The sequence below is a fragment of the Choloepus didactylus genome, chromosome 6 (genome assembly GCF_015220235.1).
Source record: "Choloepus didactylus isolate mChoDid1 chromosome 6, mChoDid1.pri, whole genome shotgun sequence".
Lineage (NCBI taxonomy): Eukaryota > Metazoa > Chordata > Mammalia > Pilosa > Megalonychidae > Choloepus > Choloepus didactylus.
In genome coordinates, this window is record NC_051312.1 from 85,587,110 (window position 1) to 85,599,519 (window position 12,410).

Sequence of the window (12,410 nt, forward strand, 5' to 3'; positions counted from 1 at the left end):
TGGTTTCAAAGAGCCTTACCCTGTCTCTAAAGTCCTCTCTCAGTGTGCCGGTTTGGATGTATTATGTCCCCCCAAACGGCATGTTCTTTAATGCAGTCTTGGAGGGGCAGATGTTATTAGTGTTGATTAGGTTGGAATCTTTGGATTGGATTGTTTCTATGGAGATGTGACCCACCCACCTGTGGGTAATAACCTTTTGATTAGATTATTTCCATAAAGGTGTGGCCCTGCCCATTCAGCCTGGGTCTTGATTAGTTTACCTGAGCCCTATAAGAGCTCATACAAAAGGAGCTCAGTGCTGCAGCTTAGAGAGACATTTTGGAGACAGCCAATGAAAGCAGACTTTTGTTAACGCTTCAGAGATTCTACACCGGAGTTTGCTCCTGAGAAGCTAAGAGAGGACAAAACGACGCAAGAGCAACATTTTGAAGAACGCACAGGAGCTGAGAGAGTAGCTAGAACACAACCCAGGATCAGCAGACACCAGCTACATGCCTTCCCAGCTAACAGAGGTTTTCTGGACGCCATTGGCCTTCCTTTGCTGAAGGTATCCTTGTGTTGATGCCTTAATGTGGACATTTTCATGGCCTTCAGACTGTAAATTTGTAACCAAATAAACCCCCTTTATAAAAGCCAATCCTTTTCTGGTGTTTTGCATAATGGCAGCATTAGCAAACTGGAATGCTCAGTTTCTGTTATAATGGGAGTTGAGTAGCTTTTTTACATCTTTTTTTTTTTAACCTTCAAGTCTGAATGTTATAAAACAAGGCAGGGTTTATTCGTTTTACACTAAAGCCAAGACATACTATGACTGGATCTTTGTTTGGCCCCAGATAGAATCCAGGTGTTCTTCCCCTTGCCTCACTGAAAATATGCAAACTGTAACGCATGTAGAAAAAATTGTCTTGATCTCAGATTCACCCTTAGGGCATACTGTTGATTGGTGATGAGTAGCTGTTAGAGAAGGCTGGTTGTTTTTATGCGCAAGCCAGCTTTTCGGAAAAGCTGGCAGGAGACTAGGAATCTGCTCTCTGACAGAGGGGACAAATGTGACCAGATCATGTGCATTTAATTCTTCTCTAGTCTCTGGGTCTGCTGTCCTGTAAACATCCTGTGAGTCTGTTAAAGCAAACATTGTGAGGGCCAAAGACCTTGCAACCCTTCTTCCCACACCACACCTCCTTCTACCCTCTTTTTTTTTTTTTTTTTTTTGAATTAAGCAAACTTTTATTGAAGCATAAATTGTGGTACAGAAATACATTTCAACTGATTTAAATCCAACACTATGAAGGGAGAATTTATGGCACCAAAACATCCCCTCCTCTATAACACTAAGATTTAGATTACTATCCAATCTACAGTTTTCACTTCCTAGGCTTATTCCCATACAAATTTGTACACTTCATCAACATTAGACAGAATTCTACTCAAAAAAAAAAATCAGACCTCAAGCCAACAAATATCAAATCTGCTGGGATACTGTTCAAGAACAAAATCCATTTTGAGTATTGGTCCTCAAAGACACCAAAGCACCAAAACTTTAGGTGCTATGCTACTTACAGAATCAAACTGATTACACATTGACTGAATGCTTCTTCAATGAAACTTTCAACAATGTGTGTAAAATAAATCAAAACAGAGTTCCAATCACTTGATTTCAAACCAAGTATATTTTGTTTGGAAACCTCTTAAAAAAAGGTGTTCCATCTATAAATGAGGAAGGAATGAAACACCATGGCACCAATCCAGAAAGAAACTAAAAATATATGAGGACAAGAAGAAACACAAAATTTATTTAAGCTTCACTGTTCTCTCAGCTACTGAAATACAACAGAATTTGCTAAAAAGATGCCAACTCTCTGGACAGCCTGTATTCCTTGTCATTTCCCATTGACTATTTTGGAATTTCATATATCTTCTGAACAGCATTCTGCTTCACCTTGCAGGCCTGAATAACCTGGACAGCTATCATTCCAAACAGTCACTATCAAATCATGGTGAAAGGAACACTGGTAAGAAGAACAGATGAAGTCAGAACACTAACACACGCATCACTAAGTCACAGGACAGAAAAGACATAGATTCTGCTTTGAATCAAAGCTTTCAGTGTATTATTAATGGAAATTAGTGGAAATGGTTGCTAAAGTAATTTAAGTTAAAGTGAGCGATCCAAGCTGACTTTGACACCATTTATACTACTTAGCAAGTTAGCGAAGTTGTGGTGCTCATGATAAGCTAATCTCATTTACTGATTTACTGGGAAACATGGCATGGGTTTTAAGATTTCCGTACAGTTGTGCCCATGCACCCTAATCTCAAGCCACAATATTTTAATGCTTATTTTTGTCACCACCAGCCAACAAAAACGAGACTACATTCACTTGAACTTAAAAAAGAAAACTGGGACCAGGGTCCACTCCTCTTCCCCCTCTGGGGTATGTAATTAGTATAAACCCACAGATAACAGTGTATTGCTTTATTTGGGGGGCTGAGGGGAAGGAACTCCATGGCGAGGATTACAAATGGAAGGAACCATAATGTTTAAATAATTCACAAAATGAGTAACTGCAATCATTTTCTTAAGAGGATTTGACTCATGGAAGAAAAACTTTAATTGCTGTTGCAAAAAATATCCGTATGTAGTAGAAAGTGGTTTCAATAACATTAGTAGAGAATACGTTCTAGAAACGAGGTAACTGGATGTAAAATTCAGGCAGCAATTTAACAGAACAGTCCCAGATGGTTAGGCTGAGGCTAATACCTAATGAGGACGAAAGCCTTGTCTGTGGGGAATTTTGGATGATACCTGGAGAAATATTGTACTATGCATAAACCAAATTGAATTGTTTTCACAAGTTTTGTAAAGTTTCATACAGTAAAAGGGTTTTTCTACATGCACTTCAATTTCACAGCAAGAGTGGCATGGAATACCTAAACACAGAAGAGAGCATTCATGCAAGATATCTAATTCCTTGATATAATAATGCATACAACAATTCAAAGTGATTACACTATGATTACAACTAGGGCTTCCTGCAGCTACAAGGTGGTGGTTATGGAAAGCATGGCCCCTGGTATCAATATCTAGAAAGCAGCCACCACCTTCTATGTGTGTTCTCTTTTTCCGTTTTTTCTTCATTTTTCTTAATCAACTCTGCTGTTGTTGCTGATTCTTAGCAAAGCTGGTAAAAACAAAGTTGTAATCATTGAACATAGCACTCTGACAATCAAGACGTTTAAAACCTTCAATCTTCTGGGGCAAAGAAAGCACTGTGCGACATTTAGAACTCTGATTTACAAACAAGGTGGTCACAAATTTTCCTGGCTTGAAGACTTCCACAACTTTCCTGATCAGGTCATCATAGGAGGTCTGACTTATGTTTGTTTCAAAGCTAACATAAGAAAATTCTGGTTCTGGAGTGATGTGAATAGTCCAATAAGTTCCGTCCGATTTCATTCCATTCATCGAATACCCACAAGGATTGAACAGTGTGGCATCAATGACAGAACCTGGTATCAGTCACGAATTCCACTCTCACGAGTGACCATCCTTTGCAGTAACACCATCTTTCATGTAGAACTGGTCCATAACTGCTGGGTCAAGCTCACTCATCAGAATTTCCAGGGTTTGATCTGGCTGACTGATTACACGACTCTCTGGGAAATCCAGAGTATATAAGTACCAACAGTCGGAATTCATCTGTCCCATACAATATGCTGCTCCATTTGGGAAAATTGCATTAAGAAACTCTATTTCTTCCTGGAAATTCCGGTGTGGGTACCCTTGGTGAGAAGGCTTCATGAAATTCTTATGAGAATAAAAGAAGCTTTGAATTGAGTCAAACCCACTATAATCCCTAGCAAGCTTCAACAGGGGAACCAGTGCTTTCAGTAAGAGGGTGGTACCACATGTCTTCAAAATGAAACGTCTCTTGGAGACAAACATGCTACTCTCACTGAGTACATAAGCTTCCTGCTTGTCAGTTTTTGTCACACTTATGATTGAACATTGCACATCCTTCAAAAGTATGTCCCACTCAGATCTTGGAATGGTGCGAAGATCCCCAGATCCTTGGTTTGCGTCGGGCTGCTGCCGGGAGAACCAAACCTCCAGCAGCTTCTCCGTCCCTTCGAAAAAATGTGCAGCTTCCATCACCGTGAGACTAGCGAACAACCAACAACCACAGAAAATCAACTAAATTAAATCTTTTCTCCCGCCGCTGCGGATTGTTCCAGCTGTGTTACTAAAGTTCAGGTTCCTTTTTTTTTGCTATAATTTTATATTAACTTTTTTTACAAAAAAGGATTAATAAAATTTTCCCGGCTTTTTTTGTGAACGAAAGTTGAACGTGAGTCTGTTGGAAATAAGAGGCAGATACAGTTCAGTCTCTTGTAGTCCGCTGCTTCCCCGTTACAGAGAGTAGAGCGAGCGCTAGCTAATGTCGCCGGCCATACTGTGTAAGCTCTACCCTCTTTTAGTATCATGATTCTAATTGCCCCATCCCCTAGTTTGAATAATCTGCAGTTGTTTGTGTGGTATCTTTTCCTGGTTCTGCTTTCTCTTCTCAATATCTCCCAGAATGATACCTGAAGCATTATTTGGGTAGCCAAATAATCCAGTACATTCCTTTGCTTCTATACTTTCTTTATAAGGCAAAAATCTTTCAGAATGCTTCATTCAAAGAGTCAACTGTGGGTTCCTATAAAGTAGAATTGATATGAAGGCTACCTTGTTCACCAACCAGTATCTAGCACCCATGGGTACAGAGAACTGGAACTCTAATAAAGTAAAGTAGCTCTGTTCACCATTCTTTTCTCACTATCTTTTTTTTCATCTACAAAATGATTAACTCCATAAACACTTAAGTCTTTTTCTTGCCACAGCGCAGTCTTATAAGAGAATGGTTGCTACAGACAACTAAAGACTAAAATCATGTCCTAAGGTGTGCCATCCAGTACAGTGGCCACCAGTCACGTGGCTATTGAGCACTTGAAATGTGACTAGTCTGCTTTGAGGTATGCTGTAAATGTAAGATATACACCAGGTTTCAAAGACTTCATTTCCTCTCTATAGTACTCGTTTTTTAAAAATGTTTTTTCATTTCTTTTGATGACATCAGGAAAACAGCCTCCGTTAAGTGCTACTTATCTTTAACATCTTTCTTTTACAACTGCTACTCACCTGAGAAGTGTGACACCTAGTGAAATCAGGGTTATTGGAGGAGGAAAGTAGAAGATATCAAGGAACAGAAAATGGTGATTACTCCAATCTTTGTCTTAGAATCAGAATTGTTTTGTGCATTGAGACCCTTCAGCTAACAGGTCTGAGGTAAAGATTTGAAGAAAGGGAAAGTAAAATAGGCACTCTTTAAAATAGGAATGTCTCCCTCTCACGGTTCTATTCCTACTTTTGTTCATTTATACAAATTAATTGAGGACCTATCATGTGCCAGACCATCTCCTAGCACGGAGGAGACCGATGAATACAACCTACTCATTGCCCTCAAGTAGCTTATGTTCAGCTTCAGAATGAGTTCAAATCCAGCTTTATACCCTGGATTAGCACTGTAATTGTGGTAGAGAAGAAAATGCTTTTGGGGCACTGGAAAGTCATGACTAATTCTGCCTGGGAAGGAGACTGAGGGCTGCATGTGTCTTGGATGTGATATTAGTAGGCAGAAAGGCAAGTGGAAAGGATGTTTTAGCCTAAGGTAGTTGACCTGACCAAAGGCCTGGGGAGTGGTAGGAGGTAGCCCTCAAAATGGTAGTTTGGGTCCGCATTGTGGAAGAATTTTGCTGTCTGGCTGAGGATCTTAGACCTTATCCTATATGTAGGGGACCATTAGAGGGTTTTAAACTGGGAAATTGCATATTCAAGGCTGGATGTTAGAGATACCATTCTAGCATTATTGGGAAGGTTAGATTAGAGGGAGGCTCTGGAAGGCAGGGAGTATAACAAAGAGGTGGTTGCAGCTAGCCAGGCAGGAGATAGCGAGGGCTCAGATGAAAAGGGAAGATAATATCCAAGTGCCAGTTGAATGTGGGATGAAAGGGAGGAGTCTCACATGCTCACAGGTTTCTAACTTTGATCACTGAGTGGAGACAGACACCTCTATCCAACATTGGAAATATAGGAGAGGACTAGGCTAGAAGGGAAAACACAGCATCTTTCTGGGCTTGTGTGATAGCAGTGCATGGGGAGCTGGCTAGAGCTGAAGTGCTTGTGTTTGTGTTTCAGATGGTGACCCTCTTTCAGATGTGGGTTGTCCCCCTCTATTTCACAGTAAAGCTGCACTGGTGGAGGTTCCTAGTGATCTGGATCGTGTTCTCTGCCATCACTGCCTTTGTCACCTTCCGAGCCACCCGAAAACCTCTAGTGCAGACAACACCCAGGTGAGAGTTTAAGTAGTGGGGAAGAGCCTGGGTTCCTGAGGCTAATGGGTTGGGATGCATTGGGGGAGGGTGAGTTTAGACTGAAAAAAATTGCAGTTTTTGTCTGCCAAGATTATTTGACCTGAGGCTCTTCCAAAACAAGCTCATTGGAAAATTCGCCCCCTGTTCACAGATAAAATCCCCAGAATATTTCCCCACAGGTTACTTTATGGTTTATATCAAGGTCTGTTTATATTAAAAGAAAACAAGATTAAAAATAAAAGCAAATAGTAGTGTTAATTGTGGTCTTATTTTAAATGTTATTTTCTTCTTTGATCTCTTAATTAGTTATGTTCTATCATAGTTCCTTATAGTTTTCCTTCACAATTTATAACTTTACCATAATTTGTAGCTAAATATATTTTTAGTGTCTTTCTCCCCCACTAAACTATGACTATGAGGTCAAGTACCACATCTATTTTGTTTGTTACTGTATATCCAAGTCCTAGCACAGAGCCTGGCACATTACTATGAATTATTTTATGAATTTTAGTTGAATGAATGAATCCCAGAAAATTTGCAGTTTTCCAACCAACAATGCTAACTTCTTGGGTCACGAAACAGCCCCTGCCTATGTCATTCTTTATATTTTATCTGGGTGCATTTCTTATTTGATTCTCCAGCCAGCTTGTGAGGTCATTTAATATCTGTATTTGACAGAAAAGAAGAGATTTTCTCATTCATTCATTCATTCATTCAATAAGCACCTGCTATGTGCCAGGCCCTGTGCTAGCTGGGGATATGGAGCTGGATAAGACATGGTCCTTACCCTCAAAGAGTACTCAGTTTAATGGAAGAAACGGAGAGAAAGCACCTGTTGCAGTTGGTAAGTGCTATGAGAGAGGTGTGCACAGGTTCAGAGAGCCTAACAGAGAAACTGGCCAGCCTCAAAGTTGTGACCACCTGATACAAAGTCTCTCAGATTGCAAACTGTGCTTTTCCCCATGCCTCTTATGCTCTACTTTACTGCAAGCCTTTCTCTGGGCTTCTGAGATTCATTGTATGACGTTCATCTTTAAGGTGGAGTTGGTGATCCAGAAGTCCCTGTTTGGCTGCAGTAATTTACTTTAGGGATCATTATGAAAAAATACAAGCCACATGGGAATGTGGATTGGAACACCCAGTCCTTCCCCTTGGTAGCTATACAACCTGTATGACCTCATTTTTTTTTGAGCCTTAAATTGTTTATCCCCCAAAATGGGATAACATTTGCTACCTCATATAGGGCAATTATGTAGAAAAAGTGCAATAAAACATGTTAAGAGTTACTAAGGAATAAACTGTGTCACCTTTTAGCCAGTCTAGTTTAAATGACTGAAAATGGTCTACAACATGGGAGGTTTTTGATAATTACCAACATTTGATAGTGTTTTATAGTTTCCAAGCAGTGTCATAAACATTCTCATTAATTCCTTTAGTATTTATTGAATATGTGTTATGTACCAGGCAATGGGCTCTGTACAATCCAGTGAGAAAGGTAGCATGGAATTTCTCTGTTTTACAATATGGTAAGTTGTATCAGAGAGGTGATCTAATTTACATGGGGTTACCCAGCTAATAAGACCACACTTAATCCAGTTTAATCATTGCCTAACCTAAAATTCCCTTTGCTGTCCGCTGTATCTCACTCCCGTTTGATCAGTGCAAGTCATGGATAATGGAACTCTGTAAGGTTCTTTAGGGAAAACGTTACAGGATGTTTGAAGACTTTCCCTAGCCTGTGAAGTCATCACCCATGGTTAGCAACAGCAGGGAGCACAGGCAGGGCCTTGAGCTTCTTCCCTGGGGCCCAGCAGGGCTGGCATTAACCTAGTTGGCTCTCAGGGACCGGGCAGGCTTGTACCTGCAAATGGCTAAATTGTTTATTATCTCTCATCACAGGATGGTGGCTCCTGATATCAGAGACCTACCCCCATATCATTTAAAAGGCTCTGGTGCATTCAGGGAATCATCTTCCTTCTCTGAACCTATCTGAGGTTAACCAATCAGATTCTATACTGCTCTTCTTTGGATTCTGGGAGCACTCCTCCTCCTTCAGGAACAATGAGCAATCCCTCTCCCCCGACATACATCCAGTTCAATTCAAAAATATTTTATCAGTCCCCTGGCCCCCCCCAAAAAATAAATCATTTCAGAAGTAAATCCATTAGAGATCACTACTTTCATTATTGGCCTGTGATTAGGAGCAAAGCTGTATAGAGACTAACCAGACCCAGGGACAAAAGCCTGCATCTAATTCTACCTCTTAATCATCTTTCCTTGAATTATCTTTAGTGACAAGAATAACTGGCTTTCCCCACCTATTGCCTTCTGAACAGAGCTGTATTTATTAGTTATTACTTACTTGTCCAACTAACCTAAATTTGGCCTACATACTGAGATGACTTAGCTCTCTGAGGTATTCTATGGTCTTTCTTTGTTTGAGACTGAAGCTTCCTTTTGGGAATCTCTTTTCTTCCCATGGTCCAAGACCTGGAAAATACAAAGGCCTTGCTCTCTCGTATATGAGGTATTTCTGCAATTAAGGGAACGAACAGCTTTGAAAAATAACTCAAGTTGCTCATTAAGTCTTGAACAAAGAGCCTAATGTCCCCATCTGATGTGAGAATAAGGGATTCTGGTGGTTCAGGGGCCCCTGAGGCCAAAGCTTCTGTGTCAGCTATACTGACCTTCTCTCTTTTCTCCAGGTTGGTTTATAAGTGGTTCCTGCTGATCTACAAAATCAGTTATGCCACTGGCATCGTTGGCTACATGGCTGTCATGTTTACTCTCTTTGGTCTTAACTTATTATTCAAGTGAGTACCTTTTGCTTTTGGTTTTACTGGTCTTTGAGGAGTTGGGGCTGGTCAGGTATACCTTTCTTCCTGCTGCAAGTCCTAGGCATAAACAGAGAGGACATGACACCTAAGACAGGGGAGCTGGGTTGTGGGAGGATGGAATGATTGTGCTGGCAGAAAGCAAAGAATGTCTGATTCTATTTTCCAATAATTTATTTTTTTAGTGGAAAGGACTGTGTAGTAACAAAAGTAAGAATAATGATGATTATAGTCCGTCACCCATAACTCCATCACCCTAACAGAATCATATTCTTTGACCACCATGTGTATACTATTTATTGCAGTTTCCAGTCTGCCAGAGTGGTCTTATATTCAACTACACCAGGGTCAGGAAACTATACCTCACACACCAAATCTGGCCCACTACCTACCTGTTTTTTAAATGAAGTTTTACTGGAACATGGCCATGTTCATTTATTTATGTATGGTGCTGAAACAATAGTGTCAAGAAGTTGTGACAGAAACCATATGGGCTGCAAGGTCTAAAATATTTATTATCTGTCCCTATATAGAAAACATTTGCTGATCCCTAGACTAGACAGTTGAACTCATTCGACCATAGTTGGCCACACCTGACAATAGATCCACTTAGAAGGATATAAGACAGGAAACACAATAGGGCAGTGTTTGTAGGAGTCTTCACAGTAGTCCCAGGGCACCATGACATCTGAAGTACATGGGAATGAGACTAATAGATGGATGTGAGAAACACCCTGGTTTAGAAGTCCCATGCTCCTGAAGAGATACATCCATTTTCAAAAATGCACCATACTTAGGGAAGTCCAAAACTGTTTCCCACCAGGTATTTATAGATTATTCACAGATTTCCCAGTCCAGATTCTGTGTATTAATCCTAGATCATATGTTACACATAAGCATTGTTTTCTTGTAACATAGCTGACACTCAACCTTTGTCAGGTATCTGAGGAAATAGTTGAGAAGTTAACTCATGGATATTTAAGTCCTGCCCCATAATTGGGTGCTTAGGTTGTTTTCAATGTAGTGCTATCACAGATAAAACTGCTATGTTGCTTCCTAGGGTACATTCTTGGAGTAAGATTTTGGCTGTTGATTCATATTGGCATGAAGCTTTCCATAAGATTTTTATTAGCTAATATGTTTCCCCATCCCCAATTGAGACAGAAGCCAAGAAATCCTGGGTGCTGGAACTGGAAGGTACTGCAAATAGGTGGGGCAGAAGAGGCTGGAAGTGTGACTTCCTGGCTGAGGTAATAGTGGCTTTGGGTATGGATGCTGAAGAATCTTCAGCCTAGGAGAACACTGGAGCATAAGGGATTTAGGGTTCAAATTTCAGTTCATGGATGGAATTACCACTGGCTTCTTCCCTAAACCTAGGATAGAGTAGGCAAAAGTCACTTTGAAACTGAAAGGAGTTTATTGTAGAACAAGTAAGAATAAGTCCTACTTTATATAATGAGAGGACACCCATGGAATTTTTCTTCCAGGTAGTGCAATCTGAAGAATAAACAAGCTCCTGAAAGGTTTAGAGGAATACTTCAATGTAGCATCTTAAACCTCATAAAGAAAACCAAGATATTTTAGGTCAGATCTTCCTAACCTGTATGGTTAAAAAAAAAAAAAAAATCAACATTCTGCATTATTTTAAAGATGTTTCTTCTGTAATTACTATTTCTTTTTACTTGCCTAAACTATACAAGGAGAAAAACAGAATTGAGAATCCTTACTATTTTTTTATGCTACTGATTAGTTAATTGGTATAAGATCAAACCTGCTTAGTCAGTGCATTAAATATTACAAGGGTGGTAAGCAAATTCAACTTATGATAAATATAGTTTACAACTTTAAGTGAACAAACTATACTATGTACAAATGTATAAACAAATGTTTCCTGTAATAAACATTTATAAGCTCAAGGTTGCAAGTTACGTGTTCTTAGAATTATTGAAATGAATCGCCTAATATTACAGGCAAGATTTTTATCCTTAGTAATAGACTTGGATCAAAATTTAACTTTGATAACATGATACAGAATGTGTATAGCTGTAACTTAAAATTTTATGATAAGTGATATATAAAATATTTGCTAACCTTCTTACCTTTTTTCCTAAATCTGTGGTTGGCAAACATTCCCCATAAATGGCCAAATAGTAAATATTTTAGGATTTGCAGGCCGAAAGGCAAAATTTACAATATTATGTAGGTAGGAAATCTTTTGTCCTGCCCTACCCTGTTTGCTTGGAGTGGCCACCCTTGGTGGTAGGCATGCTTAATGCCCAGTTGGCCATCAACTGAGGCACTCTTAGGAGGAGGGACCTGGCAAGAATTGTGTGGCCGCATTTTCACTCTGCTCCAGTGACACCCAGATCCTGGTGTATCCTTTTCTCCTTCTAGAGCACTTGTCCATTTCAGCTTGGGCAGCTGGTTGGAGATGAGGCAATGAGTGAGTTGCCACATTCCAGACTGAAATTTCACCTCTTGTTGTTCAGCAATTGCCAACAACAGAGTCTTTAACATATAGGTGACATCAGTATGAGTCTTGGGCAGTTGCAAGGATGGCACTGGGAACAGAATGGGAAATAGGGGCAGAAGGAGATGCCCTGGCTTGGTCTCCACAGTTCACAGTGCTAGCCTGCTTAAGTAGTGCCCACAGGCTCTAAAAAACAGGCAGCAGGTCAGATTTGGCAGTAGTTTGGCAACACCTGTTCTAGTACATGAGCCTTCCAGCTCTGGGCCCTGCCTTATGTGTCCCAGTGTAGTAATCCAAAGCAGTTGTATCAAAAGGCAGGAGGCCTAAATGACCATGTTGCTTCCCTTACAGGATCAAACCAGAAGATGCCATGGACTTTGGCATTTCCCTCCTCTTTTATGGCCTCTACTATGGAGTTCTTGAGCGGGACTTTGCAGAAATGTGTGCAGACTACATGGCATCTACCATAGGGGTGAGTTCATCCAGGCTCTAATAGGCCTCCTGCCACCACCAGAGATCAAGATAGCATCATTTGTATGAGGGAAGAGAAAGGCACTGAGGGGTGAGAGAAGCTATATAAAATCTTTCAAGTTATGGGTGGTATGCATGGAGACTCCATCCTTAAAATTTGGAAAGTCAGATCTCAAATGTACCTTAGAATTTTTAACTTTAGGGTCATTATATGAAAGTAC

General features: G+C 40.2%; 1 protein-coding gene and 1 pseudogene across 1 annotated transcript in view; one reads left to right on the top strand and one right to left on the bottom strand.

Annotated features, from left to right (window-relative positions):
- Positions 1–12,410, top strand: part of RNF121 (ring finger protein 121) — a 159,941-nt gene that overhangs the window by 105,793 nt on the left and 41,738 nt on the right. Inside the window, exons 4-6 of the mRNA XM_037840514.1 lie at positions 6,239–6,393; positions 9,120–9,227; positions 12,070–12,190. Coding sequence (XP_037696442.1) covers positions 6,239–6,393; positions 9,120–9,227; positions 12,070–12,190 — 384 coding nt within the window. The remainder of the gene's footprint in view (positions 1–6,238; positions 6,394–9,119; positions 9,228–12,069; positions 12,191–12,410) is intronic.
- On the bottom strand, positions 2,948–4,449 carry LOC119537900 (annotated as a pseudogene).